The sequence below is a fragment of the Dicentrarchus labrax genome, unplaced genomic scaffold (genome assembly GCF_905237075.1).
Source record: "Dicentrarchus labrax unplaced genomic scaffold, dlabrax2021, whole genome shotgun sequence".
NCBI lineage: Eukaryota > Metazoa > Chordata > Actinopteri > Moronidae > Dicentrarchus > Dicentrarchus labrax.
Genome location: NW_026136928.1, coordinates 511,728 through 532,833, shown reverse-complemented (window position 1 = coordinate 532,833; position 21,106 = coordinate 511,728). Strand labels below are relative to the sequence as shown.

Here is a 21,106-nt window from a genome sequence, read left to right as displayed (position 1 = left end):
TTTCTTTACCAAAACATTTTTTAGATTTTATCATAGTTTGTTAGTTTATTATCAATGCCCCACGTTGATGGAGAAGGATGCAGCTGTGACCTTGCAGACCCCCCTAACCATGCCCGCTTGTACGCAACTTGGCTGGGACTGGGACTTGGCTTTGGAACCGGAGGGTCGCTGGTTCAAATCCCACATACCACAATATGGAGTGTGGACTGGTAGCTGGAGAGGTGCCAGTTTCACCTCCTGTGCACTGCCGAGGTGCCCTTGAGCAAGGCAACCTAACCCTAAGAAACTGCTCATGTGAGAATAAAAAGAATTTCCCCAATAGGGGATTAATAAAGTATATGAAAAAAATATATAAATAAAAATAATATTATTAATAACAATAATAATAAATGTATCAAATTGATCAACTATTAACAAAAATAATGAAAACAAACTTGTTTTGATGCACAACAATGTTTGACTTTCAGCACAAATTGTAGCATTGCTAATAAAACCAGGTGGCTTAGGAAAACAAAACAGTTTAAAAAAGCTATTTTAGCAACTATTAAGCAAAAATAATGATAAAGAAATATGAACTGTGTTAGCCTTACTGCTAAATTTATGCATTAAGTTTCATATTTATTAACATCAAAATGTAGGAATTATAATTTATTTCATAATTTGTGTGGCATTATACCTTAAAAGGTGCATAAATATGTTTTATTAAACCAACAACCTTCTGATTAGTGGACGACCCGCTCTGCCTCTGAGCCACAGCCGCCCTTTCTTTGCCTAAACACAGCACACTAGTTCAGTTTAATTTGGTCTGCGTACAATAGTTCTGCTGTGGCTTCCTCTTTAGAAACTCAACAGGAAGGGGACGGTCTTAGTTTCATACTTCAGTTGTATTTTAGTCTGATGTTCAGACAGTCAGCAGCAAGACAACATGGAGGCTAGGTCTCTCTGCACCAGACTGTGTGAGTACTGACTCTGTCTTTGTATTAATATGTGAAATGAATCAATCAGAAATGATATGCTGATTGTTCGAAAGAAATCATAGCTCAATTAAAGCAAGTATTACCCTCTTCCTTCATTTAAAAAAAACTTGTTTTCTTTCATTCTTGGGGGTCTTTTATGAACTAACTGTGGTACAGAACTCAATCATCACACAACAGCGAAATGTGTAAGTGGATGCAATGCTTTATTCATTTGAATTGTAAGTTTTATTGTTGTTTACTTTTTAAGTTACATAAAATCATATGAGATCATCTGTATCTCCTATTAAGGTCTAATATCTGTCTCTCTAGGGTTACTGTTGCTTGCTGTACATGTTCAGAACTGTTGCTATGCTCAGAGAGATGGTAAGTAGCAGTTCTTTAATTCAGTGCATACAAACAGATCCTTTGTGTGTATTTATTAGTTTTGCTTCTGAACAGAACAGTATAAATCATTTTGTATGTGTGCGTCTTAAAATGGTTCTGGATCTCCCTCTCTCTCTGTCTCTGTCACAGATGCAGCATTTCCTCACATTAATCCAAACAGGCTGCAGTTCTTTGAATATGACTCCATCTTTGTAAATTGTAAAAAGTTGGATTCCTCATCTGAATGGAGAGTAATGAGGAAGCTGAAGGAAGATTCCACAAACACTACCCGGTGGGGAAAATCAACAGGAGCCATTAGCATCAACCTTGCCTTCACATCAGACAGTGGAGAATACTGGTGTGAAAATGAAAAGGGAGAAAGAAGCAACAGCGTCAACATCACCGTCACTGGTATTTATCAACTACTGACTAAACTAAAAAAGCCACTGGGAGCATGCATAACAGCAAAGGTTTATATGAAAACTACTGACTTTTCTTCTTCTTGTTCAGCTGGCGATGTGATCCTGGAGAGTCCGGCTGTTCCTGTGATGGAGGGAGACACTGTGAGTCTCTACTGCAGAAACAAGAGGACTGCCTCCAACCTCCCAGCTGATTTCTATAAAGATGGCCTCCTCAGTGCGACTGGATATAAAGGAAACTTCACCATCGATGGTGTTTCTGAATCTCACGAAGGCCTCTACAGGTGCAGCATCTCTGGAGCCGGGGACTCAGCGGAGAGCTGGCTGGCTGTCAGAGGTGAGACATGTCCCTGTTTGTATATGTCAGACATACGCACAGTATGCCGAATGTCTTATTTTTATCTGATATGATGTGGATACAGATACACTTGTTTACCACTAGAATTTTAAGGATACAGGTCCTTTTTGTCCAGGGGAAGTAAATGGGTTATTTTTACCATGGCATTAGGGATGGTAATGGCATATTGTCCGTTAGTCAGTCCTTCATCATTTGGTCCAGACTGTGCCTTAGTACAGCCCGACAGCCCTTAGTATTACTGTAGACTCTTACACTCCATTGGTAGATTTGTTCTTCAAAGGTTGGTGGGTTGATTTTAGGTGGTTTCAACATTACATGCTCTATGCATCCATATTTTTGCTTTTTTTAAATGTTCACATCATCTTGTGTAATCATGTTACAGAACATATTATTGTATCACCTGAAGACCTTCATGAGGGCGAAACTCCTTCAACCGATGGCTCCTCTCATCCTTCCCACCTTTTATCAGTAGTTTTCACCATTTATGGTGTGACTGTGCTGCTGTTGATGGTGGGACTACTTCACTGTCAGAAGCAAACAGGTAAAGATTTTTTTTTACATGAATGTATATGGAAACAGCAATGTGTCTCTGGAATACAGTTCTGTTCTGTGTCCAGTTCAGTCATTGTGGCTACGCCTCCTCACTATAGCACTTCCAAAAACACAAAACCCAAATTACTGTCTCAATAAATAATGAAAAAGAAATATTGGAATTAATGCACTAATGTGATTTCATCTTGTATGAGTCAGATAGTTTGACCAAATTATTTACATGTATTTGTATATTTGTATATTAATTATAATTATATAATCATAATTTTGTTGTGCCATATGTTTCAGTATCTGGGGAGGCGAGTGATATTACTGTTGTGACATACGCTGTTGTTACAAACAAAATCAAAGAGAAAAGGTAAAATAATGATAATGCAGTAGTAATTATTTAATTCTATTTTCTCAAAAGTAAGAAAGTCTGTGTAAATTTTTTTGTACAGAAAACAAAAGAGGTCCCAGAATTGAGCCCTGTGGTACCCCACATGTCAGACGTGCATAAGACAAAGTAGATTGACAATGAAATGTATTTATTTTATAGAGCTAACCTTTACATTTTTTGTTCTCCACTTTGTTTCCTAAGCAGAACCAGGAGCATCCAGCTGTTCAGCAAGACAAACATCTTCAGCAGGAGCCGAACCTGATTTAGGAGAAAACAATTTTGTCTATTCTACAATTCAGTTAAGGTAACTGAACCAGGACGGACCTGCAAATCCTCTGCGAGAAGTCTTTCAGCTGTTCAAAACTCTTCAAATATGAATGAGTCTAGCTTTATTATATAGTTTCCATTTTATTGTTTTCTTGTATTGGATATTTTATTGCTTGTATTTGTTATATATCATCCTTTACTGTAACAATTTGATCATTTATATTAGTCTGCATTGATCTATTTTATCTATTCTAAATCATTTTACTGTTTTATATTTATTAATACTACATTGTTCTAGTATGAAATGATATATGGTATATATGGTATATCTATATCTCTAAATAAAATTAAATAGACATTCTTGATGCAAATTTAATTGTATTAGAAAACTAATGTAAATCTCTTGTGTCCTACAGGTCACTGACAGCAGATCACATTTTTTTTGTGTTGCCACTTTTCTTTTCTTAAATGCACTTTTGGAAATATGTGAAAATTGAAGTGTAAATATCATGTGGAGGGACTTCATTTAACAAAGCAAAGAGTTATCATCAGACGTCTTTCAATAATCCAAACATCGCAGATTGAATGCAGCATCAGTGAGTGAGTGAAAATCTTAAAAACATGTTACTCACTTATAACTTTATTTTCTTTACATTTTGTCCGTTTTATTTAGTGTGCTATGGACCTTTTATTTTGTCTAATAAAGTCATTATTATTCTTACATTACGGAACTAGTTGTTAATATTATTGTCAGGGTCATTAGTGGCTGAAGAAACAAAATATGGAAAACAGCCCAGTACAATTTGTGTGTCTTGCAGAACAAAGTACACTTTAAAGCCTTTAGATGGACATGATCATTAATCATTATTATCATCTTTCATCTAAGGGCTTCTGCTAACGTGCAGCCCCAGGATCTATTTTTAAGAGCGAGTGGTTCATCAACAGTTAAACCACACTGTTGCATATGTCTGTTCACACGTTTGAAGCAACATGAAAATAGAGCTGCTCTGGCTTTAAAATAAACTCGCTGTGGTCAGCTAACAGCACTGTTCGAGCAGTTGGACCTTAAGCAGACACAGCTATAGATGTACATGCGCCACGTTCATACATCAAAGTTGCGACATTTACCAGTTTCTAATTTTTAAATAGTGTTCAGGTCAGTCATAAATACAACTAGTAAAGTGTGATTCTCAAGGTCGTTATATGCCATCAGACTCAAGCTAACTTTTATTTAGCCACCCAGTAAGATTAATGCTGACATGTCACAAATATGGGCATATTTTACATCTGGCTAACCCTGTGCAGAATAACCACACTGTCTCCACAGCTCTGTGATAAAACACCGTGGGTTTGTTTTAGCAGAGGTAGTTCCCACACAGAGAACTATGGTCATGTGGTTTAATGCAAACAACTGCTGGTTGTTTCCACTGCTGCAGAATAAAGGAGGAGCACCAAAGAGACAGACATGTGTTAGCATTCATTTTGAAGTTTATTCTGTCCTGTTTCTGGACATTTCTTCCATGTTTCACAAAGAAAGTCGACCTCCCACCCAAAAAAAGGACATAAAACAGAGTGACGCCTGCGAGCTGCAGGGCTATACACACGTCATGCCTCACTCTCTCTCACTCTAATCACAAACACACACTTCCCATTTGACGGCCTATTTACGCTGCTAAATTTCCCAGCTCTCCCTCTGCTCCATCAATGCTGCTGCTGCCCTGCATCAGTGTTGTCTGTTCTTTAAACCCCACCACTATTCCCAGCATCCACCTGCAGGTTTCGGTTGGGGGGTTTAAGGTATTTGCTCATCACGCCCCAATATCTCGATGGACACATGTCTGCAGGCAGTGAGTCTTACTATGTTGACCTACCGCAATAAACATTTCAAACAAGAGTTGTCTGACTGAAATACATTTATATCAGATATCAGTGACAGACACTGTAAAATACACAAATATACACAGTCCAGAGATCAACAGATAGATCAGCAGATATGGAATATAAAACAATTCTACAGACTACATCAGGAAATTAAGAAAATGTCTCACTTTTTGGGCACAATAATCACAATAGTTATAAATCACAGTATTACAGTTCATAAAAAGCAGGAACTGAGTAATACAGTCGTTATTGAAAACACATTGCTCCTCTGAATTTCCTCCAGTTGCTCATTGACTGTCATGAGCCGCTCTCTCTCTGTTTTCAGTGTATGAATATAACAGGGAAGTATGTAGAATGTAGTTTAAAATGAATTTTCTTAAACTACACTAAATAACATTGTTCTACTCTGGGCTGATATACCCACAGAACTCTAACTCTAGTTTGTTCCCATCACAGTCAAACAGTACTAACCTTTGGTTTGGTTTTTTCTCCATTTCCACAAGAAAAAGGCAGCTGCAAGAATAAAAATGAGGACAGCAACCACTATAATGCCGATACGAGCAACAGCAGAAGATGTATCCACAAAGTAATCAGCTGAAATTGGAAAACAGCAACAGAATAATAGTCATATAAAACCAAAACTCTGCTGTTCAAGGCTGAGAAAATTAGGATATTAGAGAGTAAAAACCCAGGATTGAAACCTGGATTGAAGGACTTAAATGTGCAGAGGCACTCTTTATGAACACATGGTAATGGTGACGTTCTTGTGTAACCACCATGTTTCAATCTTTAATGTTTAAGTAGCTGCCCTCTTCTTTCACATGCAAAGTTTGCAAACAATGAAAAATAAATAAATCACAAAAAAAGTTGTGGATTTAACAACAAATACCGTCAATGATGATACCTGAGGTAAAACGTGTCTCATAAAACAAGCATGTGTATATATATATATAAATATATATATTTCCTTTGTAATGAAACTATTTGTAAATAGCACTCTGGCACACACATCACTATCTTACAGTATGAACTAGTATAAATAACTTGATCTCACACACACACACACACACACACACACACACACACACACACACATTAATTCATTTTCTTTTTCATTGTGTCTATGAAATCAGCATTTTAACATAAAAATTAAAGCTGAGAATGAGCACACACGGTTCACGACGTGCACGTCGCGTCTTTGTGCACTCATTCTCTGTTTGTCATTATCTTTAATTTTATAACAGAATCAAATTAGTATTTAACATTTAACATGAAGTGAATGAATTTGGGCAGAGCTAACCTGGCTAACGTTAGCTATCATTCACATTAGTCTTCCCTTGAGATTTAGTTATAGTTATATACAGTAAAATGTCCTGTGGTAGTTCAGTTGTGAATAATGAAATCATAGCTGACAAATAGAAATACTCAGTGAAGTTGAGTAACTTACCTAAACACTCAGTCCATGCAGTTTCTGGAGACTTCTGCTCTACTGAGCATGTGCAAAGCCTCGCGCTGTTCACTCTGTAGTTCACCCCAAGAACACAAGTTCACTTCTCTCACGCAAGCTTAGTTTTATACCTCTTACATTACTGACCTGAGTTCACTCAACAGGATAGTGAGAAATAAGTAAAGTACATTATAATATCACAATATTATATCACATTATATTCATATTATATCACAATAATAGAATCAGGTAACAATGTTAAAGAAAACTTTAATAAAAATAAAATGAACTGTGACACACACTGTAAAATACACAAATATATACACAGTCCAGAGATCAACAGATATATAATATAGAACAATTTTCCATCAAGAAATTAAGAAAATGCTTCAATGATCACATATAATAGTTATAAATCACAATATTACAGTTCATAAAAAGATACTTTAAACATACATGAAAATAAAATTGACTTATAACACAGTACAAAAGCAGGCATTGAGTAATACAGTCATTATTGGAAACACATTGCTTCTATCAAGAAGCAACTTATGAAATGTTATAATGTTTCTTATAGATATATTACTATTATTACTAAAATCCAACCTGTCATGTGAAAATGGTTTACTATCTTATTACTGATACACAAACATCTTTATCAGCACCAGAAAGTATTAAAACTTAGTTGTTGTCTATTGTTAATCTGAATGGTTCTCTGTTTCTGCTCTGACTGAAGTTTCCTCTGAATCTCCTCCAGTTGCTCATTGATTTTCTCCTTATGGTTCTTTACTTCAACCGTCCTGTCCTGTCATTGTGTTTAACAAAACGGTTGTTTTATTCTTTAGTGTCCGTGTTTCCAGGTAAAGTTGTTCATCTCCATGTTTTCTCTCCAGCAGCTGTTTTTTGGCCATTAATATGATCTCTTTCAGTTCACAGCATTGTTCACTTCCTGGCATCTTCTCCACTGACTGAAGCTTGTTCTCAATATCTTCAATGTTTTTCTCCATGTCTTTCGATTGCTGTTTGAGTTTATCTTCTTGGTTTTGCAGTTCCTTCCTTTGTTCTGTCAGTGTTTTAACCAAGTCTTTCTGTTCTTCCTCTTTCTTCTGTTCTTCTGCCATGAGCTGCTCTCTCTCTCTGTTTCCAGTTTCAGCCTCATGGTGCAGCTTTGTGTCTGTGTGAATATATAATAATAATATAACAGGGAAGAGTGTTGAATTTAGTTTGAATTAATTTGTTTAAACTACACAAAATAATAAAAATGTTCTCCTATATGTTGATTTACCCATGAAACACTAACTTACTTTATTTGAAAAAACCAGAGTTTTTAAAGATGTATCAACCAGTGACATCTTGTGTTCTGTACTAACAGCTGTACTAACCTTTGGTTTGGTTTTCTCTCAACTTCCACACAACAAAGGCAGCTGCAAGAATAAAAACGAGGACAGCAACCACTATAATGCCGATACGAGCAGCAGAAGAAGAAGATGTATCCACAAAGTAATCAGCTGAAATGATAAAAGAGCAACAGAATAATAGTCATATAAAACCAAAACTCTGCTGTTAAAGGCTGAGACAATTGAGTTTAATGAGAGAGTAAAACCCCACCTGAAACCTGGATCTCTATCTCTCTGGTCTGGTTGATGTCCTTCTGTTGGACTCTACAGATGAAGTTGATGCTGTGTCTCTTCTCCACAGTCACTCTGCTGCTGACAGTATAGAGGTCATCAGGACCTCTGACTGTCTCTGTAGGTCCAGCAGAGAGGAGGTTTCCCTCACCGTCCAGCCAGACCACCTCAGGCTCTGGATACCAGCCTTTAGACTCACACTGTAGAATCACTCTACTGCTGTCTATGTTAATCCCAGCTATGACCGGTGAGGAGACAGAACCTGGTGATGGCAGAGAGGAGACATTTTGAAAAAACATACATTGCACACATTTATATACAGGGACAAGTCTACCATTAAAACAGAGTGATTTATATGTACACTATTGTCCTGGTTAGACCGGGTGTTTGAAGTATCCTGGTTATATTTTGCACATGTAAACACCTTATCCAGATTTCTGTAACCAAGACACACCTGCATGCAGCTGGTCAGGTTTTGTATTTTCATGTATGTTCCATGTGAACGTCATATTAAAAAACCAATGCACATGCAAATGCCATTTTGGTGGATAAAATAGATGTTAACTCTCCTGGTTAAATATGTAACTGTTGAAAAGCTGACCAATACTCCAGTTGATGATATTGTATTAGAAGTATTCACACTAAAACTGAAATCTAAAATGAATGAAGTAGTTTGTTTCAAAAGCTAGTGGACTAGAAATTAGACCTGATCTGAAATGTGTTGGACCTGAACAGAAACAAAGAGAGGGAGGCTATCTACCGCAGCAGCATGATGCTCTGCCAGATACAGAGAAACTGTGCACTTCACTTTCAAACTTTCTGAAAATATGCACATAAAAGATAGACCACTCACCAACAACGAGTTCAACGGTAGATCTTTTATTTTTTGAGGGAAAGTAGCATCTGTACATTCCATTATCGGAGAGTTTCACTGCAGAGAGTCTCAGTGAAAGGTCTCCCTGCCTCAGATTCTCGATGGACAGCGATGTTCTTCCTTTGTAAGACGGGTTTTGGCTGACCAGAAAGTTTTTACCTTCATGCCACACGTGGACAAATCTGGGTTCCAGGTCAGGTCTCCCCCACTCCACACTCTTGGAAAAAACATCAGCTGCAGGTTCCAGGTGGCATGGCAAGGTGACGTCTTCACCAAGTAAAGTCACTATTGTTTGAGCTGGTCCAACCTCCAGAGACTGGCCTGGAAAGACACAGATTCTGAAATCCTACAATCAGAACTTGTGTACAGAATTACTGTTGACTGTGATAAGTGGTATTTTAAGTAAAAGAAGGACTTTTTTTATACTGTACTGCTTCACCTGGTGCTGGTGTTTGTGTAAGTTACCTCTACATTCAGCCAGTAGAAGGAGAATCACGGTGACCAAAGCGCTGAAGGACTCGATAAGCTTAATGAACAGTCCATCATTTACACACAGCATCCTGGAGTTCTGGGGAAATATAAACAGATTTTGAAACGTTATTTGGCAGAAAGAAAGAGCCAAAATGCATAAAATATAATAATATAATGTAATATTAATATTGATTTATTTCTCTAAACTGATGCCAGAAGGTTGTCAACAATTCAATGTTATGCTGTAGTGTTATGATTAAGAATTGGAGAAGATTAAGAGGCCCATCCCAAACCACAAGAACCAGCCAGACCACATTGCTACGTAAAGCATGATACACCACTCCTCATGGTGCTACTGCGCAAGAGCCTTATAGGGGCCGCTTACTATATCTGTATCAGAAACTCATTTTCAGACATTCTGAAGTTATACGTTTTGTATTTGTTTCATTATAAAGGTTTTACGAATAAGTGAAACATTAGGAAAAAATAGGAAGCCCAAGAATAGTGGTTTGAGATTCTGACCTTGAGGAGAAAAATGGTCAAACTCCTTCCGCCGCAAAAAAGCCTGATCAAAAGTGAATGTATAAATTACATTTAAATAAACAATTACATTTAAATAATGTAACATGAAGCCCTGTTCCCTTTTGTTGCTTCGGTGTTATGTGTCAGTAAAAGGAGGACAACCAAGCTGAGGGAACTGAGCTTCCTTTTAAGGAACAGTCCATAATTCAGGCCAAGCATCCTGGAGTACTGGAAAAACAGTAAAATTGTAAAATGTTAATTGCCAGAACCAAGCTATGTTGGCAGGTAGCAAGTAATCTCTATGCCAGACCAACCCGGTTGGCCAGACAAGCAGAAGCTAGTAGCAAACCAAGCTAAACAAAATTATTCTTAATCAGTGATTAAAAAAATACTGAGTTCTTGCTTACATTTTTCAACTCAGAAGCACATGAAATATGTATATATAAAAAATATACTTAATGCAGGCAGTTTATATGTGAATAAATAAAACTCCAAAGCTAGAAAGCATTGAATATTAACAAGCTAAACACACTAGCACATACAGTAGTTGGCAGCAACCCCGTGTTATGTACAGAATTGTACTTATGACACATACTTTAGAATGAAAAGGTAGTGGAAGTGAAATAACAATAGATTTACACAGTAAAAGGCACATACCTGTTGTATCTCTGAGTCAGTCCTCTGTGATTACGAAGCTGTATGGCTTAAGTCCTTCAGCTGAAAAAAAAAAGAACCCTACTGTACTTTGACCTTTGTGCATATATTATTCTAGACTGCATTCAAATAACCATAGACAATGTTGTTGTATGTTTTAAATACAATATTATAAATAGTTATTGGAGTTTGGAGTTTTTTCTTCTCTGAACAAACTCCTACAGTTTTGGTTTGTTGCCACGTGAATGACAATAGTTTTTGTATCCTGTATAATGATCCTGTGTCAGTGAGTTAATGAATAACTGATGTTTGATATCAAAACCCTGAGAGGTTTAAACTACTACAGGGTTAAAGTTAACAAAATCAATGTGTAATCACTACCTTTCATTACAGTGCTGTATACTTGATTTTATGCTTTAATTCTGATGGGGAAATAATCTATGACAGAATCAAGGGTCCAGACTTCAGTTACAAGAGTGTATTTTATTCTGTTCCTCTCCAACACTGTTAGGACAAACTAAATACATCTTTACTACTTCAGTTTTTGGATAATTTATGTTCATTTTTAAGTTCACAACAGGAAAATAAAAAACATGCCAATAAAATCAAACTTCCTGTAGGATTTTACAGTGTTGGTTTTTATTTACCAGCACAGTCTGTTGAGATTGCCCTGTCCCTCTTCTCTTTGTAGTTGTTTCTGTGTGTTTAGCTGCAGTTTCTTTCTCTCCTCTCCAGTTTCCACTGAGCATTTAACAGCCTTTGTTTTTCTCTCAAGTGTCCTTCTGTTGGGTCAGTTGCCCTTTCTGTCTCACTCTCTGTTATTAACCTCTCCACTGCCTGAATCTTCTCTCTGTTGTCCTCCTTGTCTCTCTCCATATCTTCTAGCTGCAGTCTGAAAAGCTTCCTCTGGTTCTCCAGAATCCTTAATAGGTTCATGTAAGTGGTAACTTTGTATACCAAATTGTCCAGTTTTTCATCTGTCTTCTTTAATTCTTCTTTGGCCTCTTTGTCATCCAAGTCATTATTCATGATCATAAAGTGGCAAAGAAGAAAAAAAACATGTATAAAATACAATCATTTAGATCTGGAGGTGATCTTTAGTTAGTTAGGCAATTCAATTAATGTGACCGCTGAGACCAAAAGACGGTTCTTGGGTCAACTTAATCAAAAGATGACTTTTGTCAAGATGTGCAGGTCAGAGAGAATCATCATTAAAATTGTCACTTTTGCAACACAGACATTCTGAACACGGACTGCAAGTTGCAACCATAAAGTTTTTATTCACTCCACCCTGGTTTAAAAAAAATGGCAGCCCACAAAACCATGCCATGGTCAACTGACGTAGTGCAGACGTTCCTGTGTTCAGCTGCCGATGAAAGGAAATCTTCTATTGTTCCTGTGTGTGTCATGTTGAAGACGATGCCACGATGAAGATTCCCACCAAAATTAAAGGAGGATCAGCTGCAGTTAAGAACTAAACTGAGCAAAAGTACCTCAAGCCGGGTAAAGCTGAGCCATGCCATGCAGTGTAAACAGTCAACAAATACAGAAAACATAATCTTTTTTTAAGGATGTAATGGAATGATGAGAAAGGATGAGAAGATCTTGTTGACGCCCCTTCACATCACAGCAGTACATGGAAAGAGGTGAGTTGACATCTCAAGTTTTTCGCCCCATTTCATCATATTAATTATTATGTTTAAAATAAAGGATGTGTTCTGAAAGAAGACCCGTATTTTGAAATATCTTTAAAATCTCTTCCACCAATTTAACTAAGATGACAACATATAGTAGAACATAGTTCGCCCTGCACCAGCTGTACAATTTTAGTAATTTCCCGTGCTGTTGTACTGTATGCTCAGGCCTCTCTTATAAGACATTTTGATCCCAGTGGGACTTCCTGAATAAATTAATTTTAGTAACTAAAATAACTAAGCTATCTATCTTTAAAAAAAAAATCTGAGCTCATTTTTCAGGACAATTTCATGAAATGTACTCAAATAAAACTAATAAAAGTATGTTTTTAAAATTCAATTCAATTCAATTCAATTTTATTTGTATAGCGCCAATTCATAACAAAAGTTATCTCAGGACACTTTTCAAATAGAGCAGGTCTAGACCGAACTCCTTATAACATTATTTACAGAGACCCAACAGTACCACCATGAGCAAACACTTGGCGACAAGGGCAAGGAAAAACTGCCTGTTAAAAGGCAGAAACCTAGGATAGATCGTTCGGCTCTAGGTGGGTGGTCATCTGTCTCGATCAGTTGGGGTGAGAGAGAGAGAGAGAGAGACAGAGACAGAGAGACAGACAGACAGACAGATGGACAGGTGCACAGCAACAACAGTATTAGCAATGGCAATCTAGCAGGACCATGGCAGGAGGCTCCACCAGGATCGATGAGAACCTGCGAGACGTAAAAAACACAAGAACTCCGGGGAGTACAAATCCTGATCAAAGATAACTCCAAGATTCCTGACAGTGGTGCTAGAGTCCAAGGTAATGCCATCTAGAGTAACTATATCTTTAGACACTGAGTCTCTAAGGTTTTTGGGGCCAAGTACAAGAATTTCATTTTTTTCTGAGTTTAACATCAGAAAATGTCTTCCTACCTTTTGCAAGCAAACCGTCGGCTCTACTAAGCTGCAAGGTCAAAGTCCTTCAATGAAATACCTGGCTGTCTTTCAACAGATACGGTCTGTTGGTCACCTTGGATCCACAGACTGCTGAAAGTACATTGATGTGTGCAACAGTTTTCAACTCTAAGAGTGGCAGCTGGTAGCTGCAGAGGTGCCCTTGAACAAGGCAACCTAACCCCAAGAAACTGCCCCTCAGTTCACCATCTCTCTCTATGTTTGCATGAGTGTGCATGAAGCATTTCAGCCTGTGTGTGTATAAAAAAGAGTGAAAAGAAAGATTTTTCCAGTAGGGGATTAATAAAGTATAAATCTAATCTAATGCTTCAGAAACGGATGCCCAAAAATTTGACTTTTTGATAAAAAACAAATTTACAAAAAAGAAAAGTTGTACAAATAGCTCAGATTTAATCAAATTGAATGTCAGGATGGTTCCTTATTGATAAAAAACTGATTTCGACCAGATACACAGAGAGTGTAAGTGTAAGTGTGTAAGTGTCGGCTTCCATGATCTATTTGATTTAGATGGAACTTTGTCCTTGGTAGCATAGCTCTGTTGGTATCTAATTTAGAATATTTGTAAAATCTGTATGTACAATAGAACTATAACTTTATACCTCATTCATTTTGAGAGAAATAATATGTCATGAATAATTCATAATATGTGGGAAATAATATTGTTTTAATGGTTGGCAATATAGAGTAGGGAAATGTGTGTGAGATGTGTAATAACTGACTGATGTACAGCAGAGGGCAGAACAGAACAACTTTTACATGTTCATATGTCTTGGAGAGCAGAGAGAGAAGGACAGGACACTCTTTGTGTCTGAAAGGAAGCAAAACCCTGCAGCTATAATTCAAAATCCAATGGAAAGCCTGAAACCAGAAGAGTGGAGGCTGCCATAGCAGCAGATTAAGGAGGTATGACGATGGAAGAAATGACATGTTCAGCTAGTGAGTTTAAGATTTGGTACAAGGTCAAAACATACGATTCATTCATCAATCACTCAATCCACATTGGACCATACTCAAATCCTTTAGGCTACTTGCCCCCAAGTTTTCCACTAGCTGAAACCAAGATAACCCTAATGACATCACTATGACATTAACCGGGTAAAGTTCTTGCAGCCAAATATTCTACAACTGTTTTCACAGGCTGAGTAGTCCTCTGTTTAATATCAAACATTTCAATTGATCCCCTTCATGTTTGTATCTGGGTTTGCTACAATGCTGCTTGGGTTTGCCATTTTAGCTCTAAACACGGTGGCTTTGACAGTTGACCAAAGTATTTTTATCTTCCAGAGCAGCTGAGACCTGAAATTAAAAAAAAAAATAAAAAACGGTTATAATGCTAGAAACTGCTGTGGCTTCTACTCTGCACAGGAAAAGGAAGTGCTACACCTTCACCTACATCACATTTAGCTTGAGTTCAGTCTGAGGCTCAGACAGTCAGCAGCAAGACAACATGGAAGACACAGCGCTTTGCCACAGACTGCGTGAGTCCGCCGATACCTTTTACTTTGAAATAATATTATATAATCCAGTAAAAGAGTTAGATATAAATCATGAATATAATCAGGATGTATTATCAGTTAGATATGAGTAGATACAAATCTTTTAAACAAACATTATCCTCTGCGGATTAATTACTAACTGCATATTATGTACAGAATATAGCTAATAATATTGTGTAGTGTATATAATCAATACATATTACAGTGTAATGGTTATATTTTTAACCCCTTAATTCTCAATTATTATTATATTTAACGTTATTCTCATCTATTTTATATTTTTCTATCTAAATATTTAATACCATAAATGATTCCACACTCAAAACTTAATGTTCACACTCTTGAACTTGCTAATATGACAAATAATTACCACAATAATTACCACCAGTATTTGCTGCAGTGCCTGATTGTAATTTTGGCTATTTCCATGTTTTAGTGGTTGCGTCATGTTGTTTTTCAGTAGTTTGTAGTTGTACATATGAAGACATCTATGTCTGATACTACTCTACTCTTTGTCTCTGCAGTGGTGATTGTAGTGCTGCTGCTCACTGCTCATGGTCAGAACAGTTACATTGTTCACAAAGCTGGTGAGTGGAGGTTTGTGGAATGATTGTAAAAACATAAACATCAATTTAACAGAAAAAAACTTTTTTAATGTTGGAACATTATTCAGATATGCTTAGGTTATTATTTGCTTAATCTTAGTCGTTCTCGCACTTGTGAGACTGTGTATTTTACAGCTTCACTTCTACACTGACAGTAATGAGGGAAAATGGGGTTTCTTTTATATTACAGAATGCAACAAATGTTCTTAAAGCATGGATATTAGATCTCTTACTTTTATTTATTTTTCTCTTTCTATCACAGATGCACATTTTCCTCATATTGATCCAAACCGACTGCAGTTCTTTGAATATGAATCCTTCTCAGTTAATTGTGCTGGGTTCCACAACCCAACTGAATGGAGAGTGATGAGAAAGGTTTCCCCAAATGCTTCTCCACAGGAGGTATCAACAGGATATTTGAACATTAAACCAGCCTTTGTATCTCACAGTGGAGAATACTGGTGTGAAAATGGAGACGGAGAGAGAAGCAACATCACTGTCAACATCACCGTAACTGGTATGTTTCGCAAACTTAAACTCAAGAAATATGGGTTGCGGTTGTGTTTATTTGTTAAACTTCTTCACTGTTGTAAGTTAACACTTTATCATTGTTCGTCTTATGACTGATTTATTTCATTTAGCTGGTTCTGTGATCCTGGACATTCCTGCTCTCCCTGTGATGGAACGAGAAACTGTAACTCTGTGCTGTAGAAAAAAGGCATCGTCCAACCTCCCAGCTGATTTCTATAAAGATGGCCGCTTCAATAGGACTGTATATAAAGGCAAACTGACCATTCACAATGTTTCCAAGTCTGATGAAGGACTCTACAAGTGCAAAATCTCCGGAGCTGGAGAATCAGCTGAGAGCTGGCTGTCTGTCAGAGGTGAGACCTAACAGTGTTATAGAAATGTAGGTACATAATTTCTATTAAATGAAACCTTAAAATGTTGCTCATTTTAATTCTTATTATATATGTGTAGCTAAATAAGAACTAAAAACTTAAAGAGAAGGTTTTGATATTCATTACATCCCATAATAGAAAACAGATGGCCCCAAAATGTTTCTTTTCTTAAACCTAGAGGGTATTTGTGAAAATAAGTCATGAGGGAGGTGCCAGAATAAATTGTGATTAAGAGCTACACTCATAAATATGATTAAATCTCAATCTGCCTGTGAGGTTATGAGATGTCACACATAAAAAGAAGGTGGTTCCAGAGGACAATGTGAGGGGAACAACGTTCCAACAATCCATCCTCTGGGGACCATGAATGTCTTAAATCCATCAAAGAGTTGTTGAGACATTTCAATAAGAACCAAAAATGCCAACCTCACATGGCGCTACAGGTAAAGTCAGGGGATCACTAAAGTCATGAGAATGTATCTTCTGTGGACATTTGAATTGCAGAACAATCGATCTAATCGTCTCTGGATCTCCAAAGTTGATAGGGTTTATCCTCTGAGGAAGATAATTATTCTAAGTAAATATCATGGCAATCCAACAGTCAATTTTAGAAAATCTAGACATGTAATGTGCCTTTTTAATAATGCATTCACATCCAAAGCTTTATTTTTTATCAAACCATTTTTTCTCATTGTGTCAACAGCAAATATTCTTCCCGCACTTGAAGACACAACACCTCAAAATGGTAAAGAGACTCCTCTTCCTCTGCGCCCTGACTCCATTCAGCTCTACATCCTGTTATCGGCCGCTTTTGCCATTTTGTGTGTGGTTCTGCTGCTGTTGGTGGTGGGACTAGCTCAGTGTCGGAAACATAGAGGTAAGCAATAAAAGTGCTTCAGAGAAATGTAGGTGTAGTTTCTTCTATATGTACTGTATATTGGTTCACAAAAAAAATCCATTACCCTCAAAACAATTCAGTCTGATAACTGTCATTCATAAAATAATAAATCTACAGCAAAATTAAACATATTAACTACCGTTCTAAACAAAATACATGCTTAACTGATTGTAAACCATCCATATGAAAGTGGCCTCCTTGCAACCCACTTTCACCAACCCTATGTAAGAAAAGCAGACAGAAAATGTAAAAGTGCAGAACCTTTGTACATAGGTACACATGGTATGTAATAACAGCCTGTTCTCATTCCCAGAAGTCAGCAATGACTTATTTCAAGTTATTTAACATATTTAACTTACATAACTGATGTAACTATAGTTACAGTCCTTATAAGGACTTATTATGCAGGTAGTGCGCCTCATATGTAGCAAAGAGAAAACAAGGTAAGGTAGGTTTAGGTGGTGTATTATATACTGTGTGGGAACCAGAGTATGGTTCTTGTTACACACCTGCAACCGTTGTCTTTAACTTACTAACCATAATCACAATCTTTCCCTTACCTTTGTTTTTTTATTCCAAACCCGTATCCCTAACTATAGGTTATTTGTCAAAACCACAGTATGTCCCTAACCTTTCCCATACTGTAGTTGCTATATGTAAATATTGTAGAAAGTGAGAATTTGAAAAATGCTGACATAGAAACATTGTCATTGAAACTCATCTCGAGTTTTAAGGAATAATGCATTGTTGAAGTTTTTTTCTCTTTCAATCCAACATATTATATTTTTTACTCTGAAATCCTGATTTAGAAGTTTATTAGTTCTCAGATTCATCTGTATTTATTTATTTTATTGATGTCATTATTTTTCTTTTTGTTGTACAGTAGCATGCTTTTCCTCTGAGATGCCAACAACAGAATCAGAAATAGGTGAGTATCAGATAGTTAATGAACACAAAGTATTTAAATTGTACATTACAACCCAACTGGTCGAGGCAGACAGCCAACCACCTAGAGCCGGGGTCTGTCCGAGGTTTCTGCCTCTTAAAAGGACGTTTTTCCTTGCTGCCGTCACCAAGGTCTTGCTCGTGGTGGGAACTGTTGGGTCTCTGTAACTAATTTTATAAGGAGTTCGGTCTAGACCTGCTCCATTTGAAAAGTGTCCTGAAATAACTTTTGTTATGAATTGGCGCTATATAAATAAAACTGAAGTGAATAGAATAACTGTCATTTAATTTAGGTAAGAATGAAGGTTAATTAGCCTTTTAGCCTGATTACCTTCCTTCTTATACTTCATTCTCAGTGTCAGTACTGTAGTTTACTACCAACTCCACGATTATCAAAATGCTATCACTTGATTCAATGTAACAACAAAACATATGTGTGTCTGTCATAATGCCACTCAATACTAATTTTGTTTTTGTTCTTATTCTCTTTTTTTTCAGTGTATGAACTTGCCAGTGAAACTGATCCACAATTAGATGCACATGCTAAAGTCAAAAAACACAAGAAGAAGAGAGGTATTTCTTTCATACTGTCTTATAATTTTACAAATATTCACTATTCACAACATGTTCAGGCAACAGAGAAAGTCTGAGATTATCTATTCACAAGTCACGTAAGAACATAGATATGTTAGGTTTTATGTTGCTTTTGGTTTGGCAAATGGGCTTTCGTGCATACCTCTCTCACAACTGCTAACAACTAATCATCCACCTAGATGCTTATCTCTTTCTATAGAGTTCTGTTTTTACCTCCTGTTGAAATAAATGATTACAGAATATGTTTTTATGTTTCAGTTGGTAGAGAGGCAAATGCAGTGGATCACACTACGGATGTGACATATGCTACTGTTACAAAGTGGAAGGAAAGAGGTACTTTATTAACATTATTTTACTTATTACTTCCTTAATAGTTTGTGGAAAGTGGAGCACACACCCCATAAAATGTTTGATGTTGCAAGTTATGTCTGAATTTCAAAGAATGAATTATAATAATTAATAATAATCCAGTTCATAGTTGACCGAAGTTGTAGTTTGATTCCAGCCAGTCACTAGGCGTCAAGTGAGAGCTTCATCACCCAGCATCAGTGTCTATTTTTGAGAGTGAGCGATTCTTATAGTGGAACAATGAAACCACCTTGCTGCATCTGTTCTACTCTGGTCACACATCTACAAGGGCAGAGCTGCTAGCTTTTAAATATGTCAACTGTGGTCAACTGCTAATGGTATGCATTTAGCATTAGATTTGTTTGTCTTCAAGAAGACACATTGAATGATAGATGTTTAACTTTATATTTAGGTGCCCTTTAAATTATGGCAGATTAAACTTGCAATCTCAAAGGTTTTCATTCCACTGTGTAGTCAGCCAACCAATTATATAAAGCAATCACATTTATTGGATTATCAGAAAAATAAATTGTATGTCATCTACAAAAGTATATTTTCAATGCAACATACTTAAGTTATGGATAAGTGTTTTATAATTTTATCTTCATGTAGACTTGTCTAACAATGGCTAACAAGAACTACTGCCTATCTGCTACAAAAGGTTAATCATTTGTGTGTGTATTTTTAGTTTGTCTGTTGAAATACTGGAAAACAGTAAATATTTGTTTTTCTTTTATATCTCAGTTTCCAGAAAGGCAAATGTAGCTGAAACAAACAATGTAATATACGCTTCTGTGCAAAACAGCAGAAGCAGACAGGTATTTTACTGTACAAATTATCTTCTTCTTTTTACACCTCACATCACGTTATCTATGATAAAAGTTTAATGAAATGTGTTTTATAAATGTTAAATTAATTTTATTAGATTAATTGATTGTCATTGAAAGCCAGTTAAAATTGGTAAATAAGTATAAAGTGATGTTTCATGTGTATACAAAATCCACAGCAAATTCATACTGATACACAGGACTAGCTGTAGTTTGATTAGTCTTAAGTATGTCAATTTCTTTTACAATGCATGTTATATTGTTTATTATTTTTATTTATCTATGTTGACTTTAGTTCTGTGTGTCTTTCAGGTCACTGACAGGAGGAACATCAACTGAATGATCGAGTAGAGACTCTTAAAGCACTGTAATGCAATAATACTTAGTGATTCTATGTACATTGTTCATATTATTTATGATACATATTAATTGGCTGTTGTGTATCTGGTCTACAAGTGCTGCTTGTTTATTGATTATATAGCATTTTGAACTTTGTCTCTCTCATCTATTTCACTGGGTGGACCAGTGTTGATCAGTGAGATATTTCAATGTCTATTCTTTAATTGTGTCTGTGTAGATTGCTCCTGCATTGTAATGACCTAAAGCCACTGAGCTATGCTGATGCTTGAGTGAGTCTTGTTATGAATGCAGAAGTTTTTTTACTTTTAGGGTCAAAGAAGTCAGCAGTTTCCAAATCTTCTATTTTTAAGACAATTAAATAACATTTAGAAATAAAATGAAAACACTTTAGTTCTTGCCCTTTGTTGAACAGCTAACATCAATATGTTTTGGTTACTAAAATAAAGAAAGTATACAATCTGGAAACAATTGAAATGTTTTTGAATTTGGTTTAAGTGTATTGGCTGTTGAAAGCAGACTGACATGTTTTATGTCTTTAGAGATTACTATTGGCCTCATCTGAGAGCTTCAACTGACTCACAGCAACAGGGTCTATTTTTAAAATGTAGCGGTTTATTAAAGCCTGACAGTTAAACCACGTTTTCTATCTGCTCTGCCTGTTCACGCGTCTGAAGACGCAGC

The 21,106-nt window shown here is 36.5% G+C and overlaps 2 protein-coding genes across 4 annotated transcripts; one reads left to right on the top strand and one right to left on the bottom strand.

Annotated features, from left to right (window-relative positions):
- The first annotated feature begins 917 nt into the window (after positions 1–917).
- On the top strand, positions 918–20,881 carry LOC127360703 (uncharacterized). Of its 3 annotated transcripts, XM_051395179.1 has the most exons (11): positions 918–956; positions 1,134–1,162; positions 1,287–1,340; positions 1,491–1,751; positions 1,851–2,096; positions 17,157–17,330; positions 18,235–18,279; positions 18,795–18,869; positions 19,149–19,223; positions 19,983–20,056; positions 20,378–20,881. In XM_051395179.1, the coding sequence occupies exons 2-11, from the start codon at positions 1,159–1,161 to the stop codon at positions 20,402–20,404; spliced, it is 1,035 nt and encodes a 344-aa protein (XP_051251139.1). In that variant the 5' UTR covers positions 918–956; positions 1,134–1,158; the 3' UTR covers positions 20,405–20,881. The 3 variants fall into 3 exon arrangements, with proteins under 3 accessions (XP_051251139.1, XP_051251140.1, XP_051251138.1); XM_051395180.1 differs by lacking the exons at positions 918–956; positions 1,134–1,162; positions 1,287–1,340; positions 1,491–1,751; positions 1,851–2,096 and adding exons at positions 14,833–14,928; positions 15,471–15,543; positions 15,814–16,068; positions 16,193–16,435; XM_051395178.1 differs by lacking the exons at positions 918–956; positions 1,134–1,162; positions 1,287–1,340; positions 1,491–1,751; positions 1,851–2,096 and adding exons at positions 14,833–14,928; positions 15,471–15,533; positions 15,814–16,068; positions 16,193–16,435 and having other exon boundaries at positions 20,378–20,880.
- Positions 6,894–10,854, bottom strand: LOC127360700 (butyrophilin subfamily 2 member A1-like). The gene is made up of 6 exons (XM_051395171.1): positions 10,796–10,854; positions 9,611–9,713; positions 9,125–9,466; positions 8,252–8,533; positions 8,026–8,151; positions 6,894–7,817 (listed from the first exon to the last, which is right to left on the bottom strand). The coding sequence occupies exons 2-6, from the start codon at positions 9,702–9,704 to the stop codon at positions 7,435–7,437; spliced, it is 1,227 nt and encodes a 408-aa protein (XP_051251131.1). The 5' UTR covers positions 9,705–9,713; positions 10,796–10,854; the 3' UTR covers positions 6,894–7,434.
- Positions 20,882–21,106: the final 225 nt, after the last annotated feature.